At 48.2% G+C, this 21,768-nt stretch overlaps 1 protein-coding gene across 1 annotated transcript in view; it reads left to right on the top strand.

The window, feature by feature from the left end:
• Positions 1-21,768, top strand: part of LOC136943271 (EH domain-binding protein 1-like) — a 103,619-nt gene that overhangs the window by 13,938 nt on the left and 67,913 nt on the right. Inside the window, exons 3-5 of the mRNA XM_067236534.1 lie at positions 6,641-6,698; positions 7,506-7,601; positions 11,074-11,127. Of these exons, the coding sequence (XP_067092635.1) occupies positions 6,641-6,698; positions 7,506-7,601; positions 11,074-11,127 (208 nt within the window). The remainder of the gene's footprint in view (positions 1-6,640; positions 6,699-7,505; positions 7,602-11,073; positions 11,128-21,768) is intronic.

Here is a 21,768-nt window from a genome sequence, read left to right as displayed (position 1 = left end):
CGTCAATGGGGGGGAGGGAGGATGTTACAATAGAGGAGAAATGGGAGGGGGATAGGGAGCGGAGGTTGCGCCGGAAAGTTACAAGGGGAGGGGAGGTAGAAGGAGTTGGAGGGAGAGAGATAGAGAATTGGATAAAGTAGTGATCAGAAATATGCAGTGGGGTTACAGAGGTTAAGTCAGTGATACAGTTACGTGTCAGGATGAGGTCTAGCTGTTTGCCTGCCTTGTGGGTCGCCGGTGTGCTCAGCAGCGTCAGGTCGAAGGAGGTCAGGAGAGACAAGAAGTCGACGGCCTGAGTTCCTTGGAGGTGGATGTTGAAGTCCCCAAGGACTATCAGGGGGGTTCCATCATCCGGGAGGACGCTGAGGAGCATGTCCAGCTCCTCCACAAAGTCGGCTAGCGGGCCTGGTGGGCGATAAAGAACAATTAAGCAGGCTTTGATAGGATCAGTTAGCATCGCATAATGGTGTTCAAATGATTTGGCAGTAACAGGGAGTGGTGTGGATGTGTATTTAATATGTGGGGAAAGAAGCAACCCTGTCCCACCACCCCGCCCGGTTGAGCGGGGTGAGTGAGTGAAGGAGTGGTTGACGGAGAGAGCAGCTGGAGTTGCAGTGTTCTCAGGGCGGATCCATGTCTCTGTCAGCGCAAGGGCATGAAGAGAAGCATGAGATGCAAACGCTGGGATGAAGTCTGCCTTGTTCACAGCGGACTGGCAGTTCCAGAGCCCTATAGAAAGAGAGAGGGCAGGTGGAGAAGATCTGGATAGGTAGCGAAGGTTAGAAGTTGACCGTATATACTTTGTGATATATCTACGTCTACGGGTAGTGTAATGAACGGGAATGCTGAAGAAACACATGCTAGCTATGAATATGTTGTAGGTGGATTAGAATACAAATAGGGTGATACTTATCTGAAGAGGTGATCCACCACGTCGGCCATCCTCGGTGGACTCCCGCAGGTAGACTCCCTGTCTTTGTTCGACCGAGGCTGCCAGACGAGGCTGCCTCTGCAGTGCTACTCGCCTAAATATGCTAAAGGCGCAGCTGACAATGGCCCTAATTATGTAAACAAAGCCAGGGTCTCACTCGGCGGCAAGTACCCTGAAACTCGATCTCTAGCTAGCTACCTATTGACCAATTTAGCTGCTATACCCTTACCCTCTGTCAAAGAGGCAAATAATTAGCAAAACACAAATGAATGAAACAAACTCTGGTTACTTACAGTCAGATGGCAGTCACGAAGTACACTCAGTAAGACACTATTAGCTCTGAATCTGATTACAGAAGTCAGGGCTGATTTAACCAAATTCTACAATGGCCCTAATTATGTAAACAAAGCCAGGGTCTCACTCGGCGGCAAGTACCCTGAAACTCGATCTCTAGCTAGCTACCTATTGACCAATTTAGCTGCTATACCCTTACCCTCTGTCAAAGAGGCAAATAATTAGCAAAACACAAATGAATGAAACAAACTCTGGTTACTTACAGTCAGATGGCAGTCACGAAGTACACTCAGTAAGACACTATTAGCTCTGAATCTGATTACAGAAGTCAGGGCTGATTTAACCAAATTCTACAATGGCCCTAATTATGTAAACAAAGCCAGGGTCTCACTCGGCGGCAAGTACCCTGAAACTCGATCTCTAGCTAGCTACCTATTGACCAATTTAGCTGCTATACCCTTACCCTCTGTCAAAGAGGCAAATAATTAGCAAAACACAAATGAATGAAACAAACTCTGGTTACTTACAGTCAGATGGCAGTCACGAAGTACACTCAGTAAGACACTATTAGCTCTGAATCTGATTACAGAAGTCAGGGCTGATTTAACCAAATTCTACAATGGCCCTAATTATGTAAACAAAGCCAGGGTCTCACTCGGCGGCAAGTACCCTGAAACTCGATCTCTAGCTAGCTACCTATTGACCAATTTAGCTGCTATACCCTTACCCTCTGTCAAAGAGGCAAATAATTAGCAAAACACAAATGAATGAAACAAACTCTGGTTACTTACAGTCAGATGGCAGTCACGAAGTACACTCAGTAAGACACTATTAGCTCTGAATCTGATTACAGAAGTCAGGGCTGATTTAACCAAATTCTACAATGGCCCTAATTATGTAAACAAAGCCAGGGTCTCACTCGGCGGCAAGTACCCTGAAACTCGATCTCTAGCTAGCTACCTATTGACCAATTTAGCTGCTATACCCTTACCCTCTGTCAAAGAGGCAAATAATTAGCAAAACACAAATGAATGAAACAAACTCTGGTTACTTACAGTCAGATGGCAGTCACGAAGTACACTCAGTAAGACACTATTAGCTCTGAATCTGATTACAGAAGTCAGGGCTGATTTAACCAAATTCTACAATGGCCCTAATTATGTAAACAAAGCCAGGGTCTCACTCGGCGGCAAGTACCCTGAAACTCGATCTCTAGCTAGCTACCTATTGACCAATTTAGCTGCTATACCCTTACCCTCTGTCAAAGAGGCAAATAATTAGCAAAACACAAATGAATGAAACAAACTCTGGTTACTTACAGTCAGATGGCAGTCACGAAGTACACTCAGTAAGACACTATTAGCTCTGAATCTGATTACAGAAGTCAGGGCTGATTTAACCAAATTCTACAATGGCCCTAATTATGTAAACAAAGCCAGGGTCTCACTCGGCGGCAAGTACCCTGAAACTCGATCTCTAGCTAGCTACCTATTGACCAATTTAGCTGCTATACCCTTACCCTCTGTCAAAGAGGCAAATAATTAGCAAAACACAAATGAATGAAACAAACTCTGGTTACTTACAGTCAGATGGCAGTCACGAAGTACACTCAGTAAGACACTATTAGCTCTGAATCTGATTACAGAAGTCAGGGCTGATTTAACCAAATTCTACAATGGCCCTAATTATGTAAACAAAGCCAGGGTCTCACTCGGCGGCAAGTACCCTGAAACTCGATCTCTAGCTAGCTACCTATTGACCAATTTAGCTGCTATACCCTTACCCTCTGTCAAAGAGGCAAATAATTAGCAAAACACAAATGAATGAAACAAACTCTGGTTACTTACAGTCAGTAAGTAACCAGTAACCTGCCAAGTCTGCTAGTTCATGGTTTTATTTGCTTTGGCCGATGAGTCTGGCCACCCTCCCATTCAAACTTATTCCACCCGTCCTTAAAAGTGCTGGGCCAATCACAACTGTTTAATCGAATATGGGAAGGGTTTGATACGATACTATACAGAGAAGCGACGTTGACAGCCAACAGCCAAGATTATTTGTTGTTGCTCTGATTGGTATCCAATCCTTTCCAATTGAGGCCTTTTGGTGTGAACCCCGTTGATAATGCTCCTTGTATATCATCCTCAATAAACTGAGAAGTTCCAGACAGATGCAATTGGGAATCGGTTTGGCCATGCCTGGCTTCTCTTTCATGGGACTGTCCTTTCTTTCTGCTCCTCTTCATCCCGTTCTCCGCATTCTGCAGTTTGGGTGTCTGATCTGTCTCGTGTACTACGTTAAACTCGCCTCCCCACCCCTCTCTCCCGGTAAGAGGAGCTTTTGCTGTTTCTTCCTACGACTCCCATGTGTCTCCTGTGTCAAACGGCAGCCTTCGAGCCGTCAGGGAGGAATGTGAGAGGAGAGGAAAAGACTAGAGCTGGAAAAGGGGGGGGGGGGAGGGGAAACGTTGAGTGAAAAGATGAGGGACAGGAGAGAGAGGGAAGGGAGAGATTTGTGTGTGTGTGTGTGACAGAAATGTTACCGTGTGCGCGTGTGCAGAACTTTGACAATGGGGGACTGAGCGGCTACACAGATGTGTCTGAGACTGATTTAGCAATCAAGGCGTTTTGGATGGACTACTGGGAGGGATGGGGATGGGGGGGGGGGGGGGGTTGCATTTTTGTCATAGCACAATGTGTGTTGCACAGAGCCTGGGGGACTGTGTGTGTTCTGATATGACACGCGTTCTGTGCTGTGGGACAATAGATTCCCTGTGTGGGGCCTTTCCTTGCAGGCTGACATTGAGTGTTCAGTTGTGTCTCTCTTCTGTCGCTCCCTAACCCCCCCCCCCCCCCCCCCCCCCCCTCCATTTTTGCCTGTCTGCCTCACCCGGTCAGTCTTTTTGATATTATCTCCCCTCTCTCCCTCTTTCTTCTTCACTTTCTCTGGTTTCTTTCTGTCTCTCTGTTTTACAGACGTACTCATTTGTATCCTTTCAACCCCAAGGCCCTCTTCCAAGACTCCTTGCATGACGCATAACTCCCAAGATCCCAAGACACACACAACCACTCACTCACTCAGTCTCTCTCTCTCTCCTGCTTGTGCAATGTCTGAGTTGTCTTCAACTGATCCATTGGCACAATTTGGCACATCTACAACAGCTTCAGGGTAACAGGAAACATTGTAACAGCACGAGGACTGGAGAGGAGTCATGTGCCCTTACCCAACTCCTATCACTTTATTTTCCTCCCACATCTATCTTCTATTTCTTCATCTTTCTCTGGCACAAACCACACAGCCTACACCATACACACAAATGACAGTAATGACAGGCCTTGATAAGCTTTTAACCAAAGCTTTTCTGCTAGCTTTCGGTTTAACACGTAGAAACTGTAGGGGGTTAAATATTGGCCAAACAATCAAAACTAATTCCCCTATGGTTTAAAGGAAGATGGGAAACTGAACAGTGTATTAGCTGGAAACAAATAATGCCCTTTACTAATAGAATAATAGTTACCGTATTTTCCGGACTATAAATCGCTCCGGAGTATAAATCGCATCAGTCAAAAATGCGTCATGAAGAGGAAAAAAACAGATTTCACAAAATCCAAGACCAAGAACAGACATTTAATCTGTAAAGGCAAGTTATTCAACTACACAATAGCACACAAAACAACAGGCTGAATAGGTGTCCGGTATGTTAACGTGACACATTAACAGTTATTCAGCTGCACAATAGCATAAAGAACATACCTGGGAGGCTGAATAGGCCTAATTAACACAAGCCAGCGAGTGCAACAAGCAAGATACCGGTAAGCTAGTTCACCAAACTCCCGATCTCATTCCACATCACTGAATCCATTGAGTTATATATATTTTGATATATGTCGCACCTGACTATAAGTCTCAGGACCAACCAAACTATGAAAAAAAGTACGACTTATAGTCCGGAAAATACGGTATTTGACTATAGGTTAAATCAGAGCAAGAATGGTCAAAGTAAGGTTGAAATGAAATACGCATTTAATAACATTGCAAATGAATTAAATCAATTACACGGCAAACATGTTACAAAATGAAGGTTAATGCTTACCTACGCTACCATGATTATTGTAAACCAGAGATAGAAAGCAAGATGTGAGGAGAAGAGTACAAGGACAAGCCAGAGCTGAGGAGAAGGTCTCAGGAGATCAAGAATCCACAGAACAATGGTTCACCATTCCCTTTATACACAAGAACAACCAATCAGACCACTTCTTGACCCTTACTTACATTTACATTTAGTCATTTAGCAGACGCTCTTATCCAGAGCGACTTACAGTAAGTACAGGGACATTCCCCCGAGGCAAGTAGGGTGAAGTGCCTTGCCCAAGGACACCGTCAGTTGGCATGACCGGGAGTCTCTACTTATCAACATATGACTAGCAATGCTACAGTATGTTACACAATGGGGTGTTTGAGCATATGAGAGGTGGGGGCAGGTTGACACTCCATCCCTTGTTTTCCTCATGGTTTTATATTATCCTGTTGCCCTACAGCATCTGAGGGCATGCTTTAGAAGCTACAGTGTGCCTATGCCTCCATGCTCCAGTCTTTCTCATGCAGCCAGTTTGATTTGAGAAGTGTTTGTGAAATTCGATAAGGCCTAAGCATATATCCTTATGTGAATTAAACCACCCCGTTTGCACATTTGAATTTGAGTCCCGTGTGGGCTTTGTGTGTAAGAAGCCTGAGTCTGCTGTATCACTGAGTTGTGTGTCTTTGTGTACACACACACTGCTTTGCATACTTTATTGAAATGACCCTCTTTTTCCATCGCTTTATCAATATGGGACGTCTGCTATGTTTGTGTCTTTGCTCCAGTAACATCAGATGTGTGTGTGTGTGTGTGTGTGTGTGTGCCTGCTGTGCTGCGTCTGCATCGGTCTACTGGGACTAGGCCAGAGCTTGACTGTAGCTTATCATTAATTCATACTGCACCAGCTCAGGACTGTGTGTGTGTGTGTGTGTGTGTTGGTATTCTCACGCGTCTCACTTCATTTAAAGTTGTACCTCACATGGCAGGAGTCATGCTTTGACCTTTCTTACTAAATGTTTTATGTGAAGGCTTTTGGACTGTACTTCCACAAAGCGCATGTCAAATTTCAGAGGACTGGTTAAGGTGGAGGAATGTTTGATGTAAAGAGAGGATGGAGCAGCGGAGAGACTTTGATATGTTTCTCTCTCTGATGCCTTTTCTGAAACTTCGGAAGAGAAGCTTGGATAGTCACAGGCTGTCCTGTAGTATTTGGTAGAACAGAATGTGAAATGGAAATCCAACCAGGGTACAAGCAGATTTAAAATGCTTCTTCTTTTCTTTGTTTTACCGTTCGTCTCATTACTCTCTTTTAATGCCCTTGCTTTCCCCATCTTTTACAGGCAACCAGACAAGCTAGTGGTGGTATGGACGCGGAGGAGTCGGAGGAAATCTTCCAAGGTCGGTGTTACAATGCCTTTTCTGGCCAGAAAGACCCATTGTTCCGAGGGTTGGTCAGAGCTAAATCAAATCAAAATGTATTTGTGTAGCCCTTTTTACACGCAAGCATGTCACAGAGGGCTTCACATATGCCTGTAGAACTGCCCCTCAACCAACCTAAACCATCAAGGAAGACGTGGAAAAACTCCCAGAAAAGCTAGCTGCCATTGTCTTCAGTAGTCGTTGTTTGCTGCCATTATTTCTTGCTTAATGGGCTTAACCCACTGCGGTGGTTCATGAAGGAAACTGGGCCCGGCTTGATCCGGTTCTGCTCTTCAGTGTGACTCACTGTCTACCCAAGCCTTGTTCCTATTCTCATTTAACATGATGGAAGCCACGCCACTGCATATATTTACGTTCCACATTCATAAAAAAAGAATGGGGAGGTAAATGGGTTAAGCTGGTTCTTGAGACTTGAGGGGGGGGGGGGGGGGGGGGCGGGGGCTTTGCATTGGTCAGCAATACCATGTTGGTGTCTCCACCTGTCAGGGAGCATGATGGATATGTTTTGCTCTCTGCTCCTGATGGCTGATGAAGTGGGGTCTCTCAGGGAGACGGTCGTCGTAAAACAGAACTATACCGCCAGAGACGATGTCTGTGCTCGGGTCAATAAATATTTATGCAAAACTTCCCTGGCTAAAAGATCGTACAAAATTCATAATCTTCCACACCACAGTTAGTCATTGACTTGGGAAAACCAAGCAAGATTGCATGCAAGCTGAACAGATGTTTATGGTCTCGTTTCTCTCTGTTTTCTCTCCTATCCAGTCTCACAGTTGGCAGCCAGGTATCAAGAACCCTTACAGAGGAGTAGTGGTGTGGCCCGTACCAGAGAACATAGAAATCACCGTCACGCTGTTTAAGGTAAAGCCCACACCACCAGACACGAGCTACACAATGCCCTGGGTGGGTGGAAAGGCCCCTGGGTGGGGTGGAAAGGCCTCTGGGTGGGGTGGAAAGGCCCCTGGGTGGGGTGGAAAGGCCCCTGGGTGGGGTGGAAAGGCCCCTGGGTGGGGTGGAAAGGCCTCTGGGTGGGGTGGAAAGGCCCCTGGGTGGGGTGGAAAGGCCCCTGGGTGGGGTGGAAAGGCCCCTGGGTGGGGTGGAAAGGCCCCTGGGTGGGGTGGAAAGGCCTCTGGGTGGGGTGGAAAGGCCCCTGGGTGGGGTGGAAAGGCCCCTGGGTGGGGTGGAAAGGCCTCTGGGTGGGGTGGAAAGGCCCCTGGGTGGGGTGGAAAGGCCCCTGGGTGGGGTGGAAAGGCCCCTGGGTGGGGTGGAAAGGCCCCTGGGTGGGGTGGAAAGGCCTCTGGGTGGGGTGGAAAGGCCCCTGGGTGGGGTGGAAAGGCCCCTGGGTGGGGTGGAAAGGCCTCTGGGTGGGGTGGAAAGGCCCCTGGGTGGGGTGGAAAGGCCCCTGGGTGGGGTGGAAAGGCCCCTGGGTGGGGTGGAAAGGCCCCTGGGTGGGGTGGAAAGGCCCCTGGGTGGGGTGGAAAGGCCCCTGGGTGGGGTGGAAAGGCCTCTGGGTGGGTGGAGCAGCAGTGGGGTTAGTCCGGCATCAGTGTGCTCAAAACCAAGTAAGCGCTACTAGGCTGGCCTGGTATTGAGTATCCAACCATGTGTCTCCCCGTCCTTCCTTAAACCGTGACTTGTAACACACACGCTCCGCTGTGTGTGTAACGCTAACTGACAAGTGTCACTTTTCTAAGATCTTCTTGCCAGAGTTTTGGAATTCATGGCTCATGTGATCCTTTCAGTATGAGCTGACATATCATGTCTCAACATAAGGAAGTAATGAAATGTGTTCCTTGGCGAGGCATGAAATAGTTGAACAGAATGCAACCACATCTGCATGCTGCGCACGTAGCCACCAAGTTCCACCGAATATCCCCCTCTTATTTTAGACACATTTTAGGGACTTTGTGCTGTAGCTGTTGGTGACAGCTGGTTTAACCTTGTCACTATCTATGAATCTATAACTTCAGCTCGGATTCAAAGTTGCATCCGAAGTTACATCATTCAATAAACATCAGTGCCTCTGCTGGCCTATCAGGGGTTGTGACTAAAACTGGGGTGCAGTAATGCGCAAGAGTCCTTGCCCATTAGCTCCCCGAGTAACAGGCACAGCGTGAGCTCTCTGCTCCTACGGTTAGAATGCTGAGCTCAGCTAGCTGGATATCAGGGCAGGGCCGTCATATCTTCATGGCTCCTAGCTCACCTCACCATAGAGGAGGCTCCTAGCTCACCTCACCATAGAGGAGGCTCCTAGCTTACCTCACCATAGAGGAGGCTCCTAGCTCACCTCACCATAGAGGAGGCTCCTAGCTCACCTCACCATAGAGGAGGCTCCTAGCTCACCTCACCATAGAGGAGGCTCCTAGCTCATCTCACCATAGAGGAGGCTCCTAGCTCACCTCACCATAGAGGAGGCTCCTAGCTCACCTCACCATACAGGAGGCTCCTAGCTCACCTCACCATACAGGAGGCTCCTAGCTCACGTCACCATAGAGGAGGCTCCTAGCTCACCTCCCCATAGAGGAGGCTCCTAGCTCACCTTACCATACAGGAGGCTCCTAGCTCACCTCACCATACAGGAGGCTCCTAGCTCACCTCACCATAGAGGAGGCTCCTAGCTCACCTCACCATACAGGAGGCTCCTAGCTCACCTCACCATACAGGAGGCTCCTAGCTCACCTCACCATACAGGAGGCTCCTAGCTCACCTCACCATACAGGAGGCTCCTAGCTCACCTAACCATAGAGGAGGCTCCTAGCTCACCTCACCATAGAGGAGGCTCCTAGCTCACCTCACCATAGAGGAGGCTCCTAGCTCACCTCACCATGGAGGAGGCTCCTAGCTCACCTCACCATACAGGAGGCTCCTAGCTCACCTAACCATAGAGGAGGCTCCTAGCTCACCTCACCATAGAGGAGGCTCCTAGCTCACCTCACCATACAGGAGGCTCCTAGCTCACCTCACCATACAGGAGGCTCCTAGCTCACCTCACCATAGAGGAGGCTCCTAGCTCACCTCACCATACAGGAGGCTCCTAGCTCACCTCACCATAGAGGAGGCTCCTAGCTAGGGTTGCCAACCGTCCCGAATTGTCCGGGACATCCCGAATTATGGGTGATTTTGATTTGTCCCGTCAGGGACAGCTCCAGTCCCGTATTCCAATCACAGCCTCCACCGAACAATAATAGGCTACTGTAAACGCGCCAAAACTCACGCAAACGTTGCTATGGGACACGGTTGTTGCTTGTTGGTGACAGTGTGTGTGAACTGGCCACTGGTGAGGTGAGCGTTATTGTGTAAACTTGTAATAATTGTCTTGACTATTACTATGAACAATACATCCAAGCGAGTAGCTATTTGCGGTTTGCCAAAATTACACTGAAATTAGTAGGTTTATGGTATGGCTAATGAAAGCTTGCGATTTCCGTTATTGTTGGTCAGCTGTTGGTGCGCGCGCATGTGCGTGTGCACACCTGGAAGAAAGTGTCCCTCATTTGGGGTTGAGAAAGTTGGCAACCCTACTCCTAGCTCACCTCACCATACAGGAGGCTCCTAGCTCACCTCACCATACAGGAGGCTCCTAGCTCACCTCACCATACAGGAGGCTCCTAGCTCACCTCACCATACAGGAGGCTCCTAGCTCACCTCACCATACAGGAGGCTCCTAGCTCACCTCACCATACAGGAGGCTCCTAGCTCACCTCACCATACAGGAGGCTCCTAGCTCACCTCACCATACAGGAGGCTCCTAGCTCACCTCACCATACAGGAGGCTCCTAGCTCACCTCACCATAGAGGAGGCTCCTAGCTCACCTCACCATACAGGAGGCTCCTAGCTCACCTCACCATACAGGAGGTTGCAGCAAAGGATACAAGGGATGTTGTACAGCTGTTTGGGTGAGGAGAAACTCAAACCTGATTAGGCTCTCAAGACACACACACACACCCCTGTAATTGACTCTCTGCTTTAACATTGGGTGAAGTGTATGTGTCTGTCTGCCAAATATGGGCGCATATATTTGTGTTTGCTTGACATCTCTGCATGCATTCGTGGTTGTGTGTGTATGTCTGTTTGTTTCTGTGTGTGCATGCGTTCTGAAGGTCATAGTCCAATCAGACAAAAGTGCCTGCTGCTGTCACCGTGCACTCATTACTGTCCCTCCTCATCTCCTCATGTCAACTCACCACAGTCTCTCATCCATTCATCCACGAGAATCCCCGTAAATCTAGCCTGTCTGCCCTTTTATTAAGTCTAAAGAGAACCCAGCGTGTGTTCATTTCTGTTTTATGAACGTCCTATTCTGAGGATATTTTATTCATTTTGTCTTGTCAGGACCCTCATGCAGAAGAGTTTGAAGACAAGGAATGGACATTTGTCATAGAGAATGTGAGTACAACCCTCTGTTCCACTTTGCCTGTTCCTGTATTATCCATGGAAGTGCTGCCACCTACAGGCTCAAATGTCCCATTACATGTGGTAAAAGCATCTGGCACACGGATGTGATACTGTTTCTCTTTGTGTATTGTGGCAACATTATCTGTTGTAACGGGCACCTTTTGAAATCAGCTCTTATACACCCTGTACAGCTTGAGGGCAAAAAGCAATATTGTTCTGGGTAAGTTATATGTATTTGTGGCAGGTAGCCATTGATTTATAGGAATCGAAATTCATTGTAAATTAAATGATGTTCCTAAAAGCATTTACAATTAGATAATATAGCAGGCCTGTTATTTTCTCGTGAAGCCATTTGTAGTAACTACTAATCTTTCTTATTAGCTTTAGTCACTTCACCTAAGGAGGGGAAGTGTCGGTACCTCTGAGTCATCGTTAGTCAAGCTTTGCATAAGAGATGAATCGGCTGTGTTTGGGTTAGATTCTACTTAAACATACACGTTCACTTCTCCCCACACTCATATCTTCCACCTTCTCTCTCAGGCATGTATAAATGTAACAAAATATGAACAATTCCGAAGCACTCCCAAGTCTTTAAAGTTTTTAAAATGTTGTTGGGGCCAGTGTATCAACCAGTTGTGCTCGTGCGCCAGTGAGAACACTGCCCAAGGGCTACACACTGCCCAAGGGCTTTCATACCTGAAGGATGTGTGGGAGGTGTCTGTTCTCACATTCACAATTTTGCCAACGATTGTGAGGTTGCCTGAACTCCATGAGAGACAGTCACACAGTGCACACAGTCAGTAGCAGATAGTGTCAGGAGTGGGACCATTATGCTAATGCTAAGATTTGCCATCACACAGCGTGGTCGTGTTGATCTAACAACCTTTATTAATATGGATAGCTTTCCCTCTCTCGCTCTCGCTCTCCCTCTCCTCTCTCTCTCTCACACTCACACTCACACTCTCACACACACACATACATACACACACACACACATACACACGTACGTCCTTTGCCCCACTGTCTCCTGCCCTTCACCCCTCACCCTGAGGCAGCGTGGTGCCAGCCTCCTGCCATGCTGTCTGGACTCAGCTGGGCTCAGCTACCCAGAGCACACAAGACTGGCATTGTAGCACTGGCGTACACTGTGTACTGTGTGTGTGTGTGTGTACTGACTTGCGAAGCAGAGGAGGCTAACACACTCACACTCACACACTTCCACCTCCCTCCTGGCCCAGGTGAGGCAGAGTGATGCCCTTGCTGTTTTTGGCTGGGGTGTCTCCTGTGGGGTAGGTGGAGGAGGGGGGGTTGGACCAGCACCAGAAATCAGGCTCAGTGCCAACTGGGAGTCTCCTTCCCATCTGTTCCCCCAGTGGAGAACACACACACACACACACCACTCTGATGTAGAAATGGAAACTGGCTGTGCAAGTGTAATTTCCCCACACTCACCCCAGACACTTATTCCATCAATTGGTGGCAGAATCCACTGCATAAAAATGTTGACAAATTGAACAAATAAATAGTTCTCAGTGTGGAAATTCTGACTCGATTTCCTTGATTTTCCTTCAATTGAAACACATTGTAGATGAAAAGCCACTGTTCAACTGTCCTTTACTCTCTCCCTGTGGAGGTCCAAGTTCACATAGAACAAATATTTTAGTTTTGTGGAAACAGAACAGAGGTCGGTTTTGTACTAAATGCCATAAAGTGTAGCAGAATGATGATATTTTTTCTTGGTGAGAGAGTGTGATAGGAAGGCAAACGGTCACCTTATGCAGTGTGGTCAAGCCAGGGAGCTAAAACTACGCTCGCAGCAGAAAAAGACCGTGCCCGGCACGGCGAAGCATAGGAGAGAGCGGCCCGAGTCAGGAGAGAGCAGAGGGGGGGAGCCAGATTCCTGGGATCGCCTGTCTGTACATACCTCTCTAATAACAGAGTGATCAAAGACATGCCCCGGCGCCTGACAGGAGGAATGGAGGGAGAGGAGGAGGCCACACTACACCCTCGTTCGTCCACTCAGCTGAGAGGGGGGGGGGGAATGCTGAGAGGAGAAGAGAGCCGGAGAGTACTATGGCAAAGAAACCGTAGGAGGGGGTCAGATGTGATGGAGGAAGAGGGCGAAAATGAAAGGGTTGGGGAGAGGACGGGGCAGGATAAACAGAGAGAAAGAGAGAGGGAACAGAGGGTACAATGGGAAATAAGTGAAAGTGAAGAGGTTGGGAGGGCGCTCCAAGTGAGACTTACTTCAAAGCCCTCCAGACTGGCCTACTTGGCAGCAGATTACAGTGTGTGTCTCAGGCACACTCTGACCTCGTTGTCAGTGTTCCACTGTTCCTGCTGCAGTCGCCGCTTGCAGCTGGTCTCATTTTTGACTGTACATCCTTCAGCGGGTCGAGTATTTGCCTGTGTTGTCCCATGCTTTAACCATGCTTTAATCTGAATCCAGGTATTCTGGATTATTCTAGGGGGCCTGCCAGCAGACAAGCACGATCAGTCCCAGCTGTTGAGGATTTGAAATGGAATGAAATGCTTCATGTACAGGGATGTGAGAGGCAAAGTAGGATACAGCTGAATGAGTGTTATTGGCATGAGGTGCTTTCATTCTGTATAATTTCCCCACCTTCCCTCATTTAGGTCATTTATCAAGCCTTTTCTGTATCACTTTGTTTTCCTATTGAACCCAATGCATAACACAAACCAGCCACAAGAGGGCAGTATGCCACAGGAACAATGTGGAGGCCTCTGTGTGTGAGGACACAGAGATTGCCGCTGTCCGTCTTGAGCATTCGGAGGAAAATGTGTCTTCTCAGTTTGTGTGTTTGTTGTGTTGAATGGGATGCCGTTTCCAGAATTAGCACACGGTGTGCCCTCGGCGCGTGTTCGCCTGCGTGTCCTCCCACACGCACGTGCGTGCGGAAAAAGGCCATACACCCATCAAGGAGGTATCTAGCTCATAAAAGGGAGTGAAATGAATGCAGCGCCTGGAGAAGAGGAGAGGTGAGTTCTCCTGACCCTTCATCAGAAGCCCAGGGAGAAAAGGGAAGAATATGCCATTGTGCCCGAGCGGCAAGATGATGAAATTCAAGATTCACCCGCGACTCCGTCTGCGCTTAATCTGGGGCCCAACCTCTCGCGACGCTAATCCCCCCTGTCGAATTATTGCCCTGGCGAGATTGTATTTTGTCAGTGAAAATGGCAGAGTGTCAAACGGCACCTTGTCTCGGGTATTTGTTCGCCTGCCAGGGCCTCAGGAATCGCATAATCAAAAGAGGATGAGAGAGGGAGAGAGAGAGTGGGAGAGAGAGAGTGGGAGAGAGGGATAGAAAGAGGTAGCCGTCTGAAAATGACTATTCAGTAGTATCTCTAAATTGCATGCAACCCGTCCTTTTCACCCTCCTTCAAATGGTCCCGCGTTATCACAAAGGTGGGCAAATTGAGGGGTCAAAAGATTGGACTGCTATATTTGACGGCATTGTGCCGACAGGACTCTTTGTGTGTGTGTGTGTGTGTGTGTGTGTGTGTGTAAAGGGTGTAATGTTTGTGTGAATATTATGTATTCTCTGTGTGTTTTTATAAAGCCTGAGGCGTGGGAGAACCGACACACACTAGCCCTGCTATGCGTTGCTAAGTATACTATTCCTAGGTCTCTCTCTATCCCTTTTCTCTTTCTGCTTTTCTAGCTTCTCCTCCTCCATTCACTTGACATCACAAACAGGCCTGAAATGTAGGTAGTCCCAGTCTTTCTCTATCTAATAGAATTGAGATTTTTCATAGGTCACAGAAATCCATCATGCTCACTTTCCTACCCCCTCCTACACACACACACACACATACACACACACACACACACACACACACGCTCGTCCACCTCTAACTCTTTCTCGCTCTATGAGCTGATGTCCTGCTTTTGTGGACGTCCTCCAACTCCATTAAGGCCATTTCCACTCCGTATCACTCTGCCCTACGTACACACAAACGCTGACACACACAGATGTACTGTATGTAAACACTCACACACAGACACACAGTCTCCTCAGTATCGTCCCCATGGCTCCAGTGCGTCCCCCCCCACACTCTCCCCTAGAACACATTACGTAGGCCACTGGCTTGTGTGCAGTGAGTGGGCCTCTGGGAAGAAAAACACAATTATTTCAGTCCCTGGCTATTCACGCAAAGGTGACAAAAGCTGGTATGAAGTATGAAATCCCCAAAGTTTTCCTGGTAGACAAATTAGGATTAATTTGAGTTTGTGTGCGTGCTTGTGTCTCCAAAGTTCTTCTCTGGCTATTTTTCTTTTCTTTGTTTCTGTGGCTTTCTTACTGTGGGTTCTCAAAGGCAAGAAGTCATCACATAAATAACCTGTACACGTGTGATTCCTCCCACAAGCCCGTTCTTTGATTTTTGCCACACACACACACACACACGCACACGCACACACACACACACACACACACACACAGTCATTTGACTGTAATTAATCACACTTAGGAGTTAACAGATGCTTTCGATCACCCCTCAGCCTGCTGAGTATCCCCCCCCCCCCCCCCCCCACCACGCGCCCACTCTGCTAAGTAAGCCTGTTAGGGTTAGTGGTCAAAATACACAACAAGAAGCCATTGATACTTATGGTAAGAAACCAGAGGAATGAAAACAGGAGCAGGGACAAAAGGCCCATGCAGGATGAATGCTCAGTACCTGAGGTTGAAGAAAGCTCATGGCCTTGTTAGGGTGACACAGAGGTGTACGCACGTCTGGGAATTAGATGGAGAAGCTATTGAGTCATGCGTTTCCTGATAATGCGCAGCCTTGGTGGCAGGAATACTGGCCATTCAAATCAGGATTGTGTGTGTGTGTGTTTACACAGGAGTGCAGGCTGGTGCTGGGGGTCCCGTGTTGGTGACTGTGTGTGTGTGTGTGTACACAGAAGGGCAGGCTGGTGCTGGGGGTCTGGTGTTGGTGACTGTGTGTTTGTGTGTGTGTGTGTGTGTTCACAGAAGGGCAGTCTGGTTCTGGGGGTCCGGTGTTGGTGACTGGGGAGGCCGGGTGGTCTCTCCTGTCTAAACCTCTCTAATAGGCTTACAGGTCCTTAATCCACACCGCGCAACTTTGTCACATGGCCAGTCTGCTGACTGGCTTCTACCGCAGGCCATTGTGTGTGTGTGTGTCATTGTGTTTGTGTCTCCGCGTGTGTATGTCTGTGGCCGTCTTTCGCTGTAGTTGTTTTTCAACTTGATTCTGCCGCTCCCCCTCGTGTTTTCGGAGAAGGATCGATTCAACCCTTTTTAAATGACTTCGTATTTTCCCTAACCCTCCTCCATCCTTTTGTACCTGGCTGCTAGCGGTTTGGCAGACAGAGAGCGAGTCCTTGCCAGGATGGTGGAGATATGTGTGTGTGTGTGTATTGATGTGTGTGTGTGGCCACCAGACGTTATGGCGCTGCACTTTTGTGTAGGCTTGCGTGATCTCTTTTGATCTCCCCGTCGCCGTGTCTCTGTGGGTTATCCTCTTTTCAAAGACACGCAGCAGCGTGGTCATCTCAGCTTGTGTTTAGTCTGGAATCCCGGACGTCGTCTCGTTTGGGTTTCATTTGTTTGTTTCGTCTTTAACGCCCTTGTCCGTCAGCGGTGCGTCAGTCTCTCTTTTCTGACTCCCGTCTGTGTGTGTGTGTGTGTGTGTGTGTGTGTGTGTGTCCATGGGTCTGTCTGGCCTCTGTCTCCGTGGCCCACTCTCTGACCTTGTCTTTCATCCTCTCTGCGCGAGCCCTCGGAAGCCCCGCTGGGCGCTGGTCGTGACCAACGCCGCGGCAGATGTCACGAGATCCACGGCGAGGAGAACCTGTGCATATACTCGACACACTCAGAAAGACACACACGCGCGCACGCAAAATTGACTCTACAGAAGATGGCCCAAACAGGACCGAAACGGTCTTTGTTTGGCCTTGCATGGCGTGGCGCTCAATCCCAAATAAACATCAAAACACGAGCGTCACCTTGGATGCATGCTAATCTTCGCCTGTTGCCTTGAATCTGAAATGTCTGGCACTGTAGGGTCACGAGTGCCTCCGTGATGTGTGGGGGTCACATTTGAAGGGTGTAGAGGGTAGTTTCGTCTTAGTATATGCCATGTATAATGACTGCGACGATGTTGCTGCTCTTATTATGTTGTCTGGTGATGATGTGGTCAACCGTATATTCCAGTCTCCGCTTCACCAGCAGGTTACATAAGTCATTTAGGAACAGAATAGCTGTGGAAGGGTCTTTCTTCATGCACCTTTTTCTCGCAGCGTCAAAAGGGTTGTGGAGACGCTTTTGTAGATCCGCACCACCAAAAAGATGGTTACTTCTAGACTGTCCTTTCCTATCAACGAGGACTACAACATGTTCTCCTAAACCCTGTCCCAGTATAAAACTGGTAGCTCCAAATTGCGTGCCGGTCTTGTCCTCGTCTAAAACTCCCTGTTCCTCCTCAGGTTACATGGTTGTGTCCTCAGGTTGACCCAGAAACACACACACACACACGCTGGTGTTCAATAGTGGTGTCTGATGGATCAGGTTTTTAGGTAGGAATGTAAAACAGGTCTTGAGGTAGGAGGAAGAAGAGGGGAATGGAAGATGATGAGGGAAGGACAGAGGTGCTCCTTTTGTTTGTCTATCAAGCCTCCTTAGTCTTGGGGTCAGCACCGCCTATAACCTGCTGTTGTATCCCGACACTTATGTCTCTCTTTTATTCTATTTATTATTTACTTCCACTATTACTGGCTATTGTCTGACCTCACCGATATCACATTGACTTCTGAGTGATCTCCTTGACAGCTTATAGGCTACTAGGTAATCTCCTTGAAAGGTTTTTGGTTCCCGAGTGATCTCCTTGACACCGTAACGGCCACCGAATAGACGCCTCGAGTCAACCGCGCACTCCTGTGTTTTGTGCCAATGCCTCACGTGTTGTCAAGACCCAACTCTCACTTGTCCTCTGCCTCCACTCTAATCCCTCGCTTCCTCCCTCTGTTTTCGCCAGTTACGGAAGGTGAAGGGGGCGGGGCCAGAGGTGGCGCGGGTGAGAACGGAGGTGCGATTAGTCGGTTGTTATCATCTTTGCTGTTATTTATTTCCCCCCTGGCGTCTTAAGATGGCTGCCTGTGATGGAGACGAGGCTCTGTGGCCCCCAACACACCTTGCCACCAAATCCCCTTGTTTATCCACAAGCCTGACCTTGTGTGAGCGTGTGCGATTGGTAGTGAGTGTGTATCAGTACTTTTACTATACTGTCGTTGGTGTGTGTGTGTGTGTGTGTGTACTGTGTGTAGGAGGACAGCCAACTATGAAACTCTATCTCTTTCTCTCTCTCTATGACCCTTAGGGTCGTGAGGTACAGGTGTGTGTAGGTATGTGTCACAGTTTGTGTGTGTGTGTGTGTCGTGTGGGTGCTGTTCCGCTAGGTAACGGTGAAAAGGGTCTTATGATGTGCTCTAATTCCTGTGGTAAGCTGCTCACTGACAGTTACACCGATACCCAAACACTCATCACTGTCTCTGTTTGGGATATGACTCATACGCACAATAATGGCTTAGAGACAGGGAGGGAGGAATGTGAAGGAACTCCCATTGTGTGTGTGTGTGTATGTAGTTTTGTGTGTGTGTGTGTGCGTCTCGGGGTGTGAAGATGGCTGGACGGACACCCACCCCTTACACTGATGGTGATGAAAAGAGAAACCTGGATGGGGCTGGATTTCTGGAAAGCAGGTTGATGAGGGGGACCCCCCCCCCCCCCCCCACCTGGACCTCACACCTCCCGGTACTTTCCATGGTTGGACAGTCTGTTGCATTCACTCTTTCACTCATTCGTTCAGTCACTCTCACTCACTCACACACACAGCTCTTTATCTCACTAATTCCCCATGGTAGGTGTTCATTGTCACCCTTTTATGCTAATCTCTCCCTTCTTTAATCCATATTAGATTCCTCTTTGAGTTGGTCACAATCAAAACCACTGAGGCAGAGGATCGTCTCTCTAATACTCTTTGTCTCTCCAGATTATTCCTTTAGCTCCAAGTGTATACACCTTTGTGATGTAGAGCGGTGAGAGACTCTTAGCCAGCAATTGTTCTTTGTCAGTATCAATCTTAACCCCCCCGCCCCCCCCCCCCCCCACACACACACAAACACACACACACCCTCACGCTCACACACACCACCGTAGTAAATCTCCCTCCTTGTTGTGGATTAAAGGCCATATCATAGCCGTGTCAGATCTTAAGGCACATTTTCAAATTCTTAAACAAACGTGGACTTAAAGGGTGAAAGCTGTGAGTGAAGTGTCAATGTTCTAGCGCTATGGAGTTGGAGAGGTTGCTTCAAAGAGGTTTTGGGGGGGGGGCTTCTTTCCTAAATCACGCATCTACAGTTAGTTTCTAATGTGGCGGGGTTCGGCTTTGGTGTGTTAAGTTTCAAGCGTAAGCTCTAGTGTGTATACCAAACCTCTGGCCTAGGGATGCACAGTACTCTCTCTCTCACACACACACACACGTACAGTCTGCCGTGTGCTGCCGCTCTGCAGGACTGCACAGTCAGCACTTCCAGGGTGTCCATTACACCAGCAATGCCCTCAATTTACAGTTATTAGAAAACACCAGCAGTCTGGGGCAAACCATCTCCTGTGGATCAATTTAGCGGCTCGCCTTCTCCCTTCCCTTTGTTGATAAACCCGCCGACCCGGCTCTGTTACCATGGTAAACGCGGGGTTCTGATATCGTGCCTGGTGCAGGGGAAATAATCAATCCCAGATCGCTGAGAGTATTATCATAGGTTTGTGTGTGTTGGTGATACTGTGTTGCCATTGGCCATACTGGACCTTTAAGAAGGTCGAGTTGTGGTAGGAAATTGTAGAAAGTGTGTGTGTGTGTGTGTGTGTGTGTGTGTGTGTGGGGGGGGGGGGGGGTAAAAAACCTGGCCCGTTTTCCCACCAGGGGTGAACTCTCAACTGTAATGAAAAATTCCTCTTCTTCGCTTTATCTCTCTCTGTGAGGAGCTGTGCCTGGCCACTCTTTACCATGAGATCCATATCCTAATTTTCTCTCCCCCTCTGGTTCTCTGTCCCCTGTCCCGTCTGCTTTCTCAGTCCCCCCTCTTCAACCCTGTTTGTCCTCCCCTCTCTCTCTCTGCTCTCCTCTTCTGTACCTCCCTCCTTTTCTTGACCATTTTGGCCATCTTTCGCTCTCTTCACCCTCCCTCTTTCTCTACCTCGCTCTCACCCTCTCCCTCTCTATCTCCCTTTACCTCCTTCGTCTGCAGTTGGAAGTGCAGTGGCAGGGCTTTTTGGCTGGTAGTAATTTATTTTCCCATTAGCCCCCTCTCTGAAGTGTGTGCTCGGGGTCTGAGAGGGGCCGCGCTGGGCGATGGAGAGGCCAGAGGAGGAGAGGAGAGGAGGAGAGCACCCTGGACTCACTGATAAGACCAGAGAGGGAGCGAGCAGGAGATGTGTTTTTCTCCATTGGTGGTAATATTGGCGCATCATGTTTCTAGTGTGTGTGTGTGTGTGTGTGTGTGTGTGTGTGTGTGTGTGTGTGTGTGTGTGTGTCACACACACACACACTGCACACAAGTCACGCAATTCAACTCATATTGACACACACTCTCTCTCACCTGTGACCTTGCTGTGGAGGTCATTGGTTTCCTCCCCCCTAGATGTGTGTGTGTGTGTGTGTGTGTGTGTCAGCAATAGAAGAATGTGAGGGGGAGAAAGGTGCCCCCCCCACCCCCCCTCTCAGCCAGGATTAGGCCTTTTAAGGACAACCTGGTTTGTACTGCTTCTCCTTTCATCTCTCACAATCAGAAAAGGCTCTGCACAAATGACATTCCTGGCCAACATGAGGGTGTGATGTGCTACACACACACACACACACACACACACAGACACACACACACACACACACCAAGTCACATCTGCACAATGAACCACTAATTGTTTGACGTCTGTCTTTCAGCTAGCGGGCTTATTCTAGAACATTCTAGCCCCTTGGCACCCAAGGCTTCACTTACTTGTTTATGAACTCTGTGTGTTGTTTTTTCCTGTTGTCACTTGTGACTCTCCGGATTAGGTGGTTGTTGGAGGGAGATGTAGTTCATTTGTTTTAGACGCTCTGGATAAGAGCGTCTGTTAAATGACTAAATGACTAAAATGACTAAATGTTTTAGGCGAGACAGTAGACATGGCCGAATTCTCTCCTACTCACAGGAAAAGGTGGGGTCCTGATAAATAAATGTAATAAATGATAAATGTATTCAAACTTGGTTGTGTGCGTGCCCACCGAGAATCAACACCAACCATTTTATTATTAGGAACACCAGTCCTTTACATAGGCCTGAAAGCCTGTCATCTCTCCAGTCCACGCACAGACATACGCAAACACACTCTTGAGGGTAGTATCTTGGCTCATAAAAATAAATCCTCCCCTGCAATAAAAGCAAATGAATAAAATGTGTAATCTGTGTCATCCCGTCTAGAATGCCCTATTCAACGCAGGTTTGGCGATAAACTGCACCACCTCATCAGTTATTGAGGGAAGCTGAATGGACAGAGAAATCAGGCCATTGTGTGAGAATTCAAAGCCAGATGTGGATTTTATTGGATG

The sequence above is a fragment of the Osmerus mordax genome, chromosome 5 (assembly GCF_038355195.1).
Source record: "Osmerus mordax isolate fOsmMor3 chromosome 5, fOsmMor3.pri, whole genome shotgun sequence".
Classification (NCBI taxonomy): Eukaryota; Metazoa; Chordata; class Actinopteri; order Osmeriformes; family Osmeridae; genus Osmerus; species Osmerus mordax.
The sequence above is the reverse complement of the archived record's forward strand: the minus strand, read 5'-3'. Positions and strand labels throughout refer to the sequence as shown.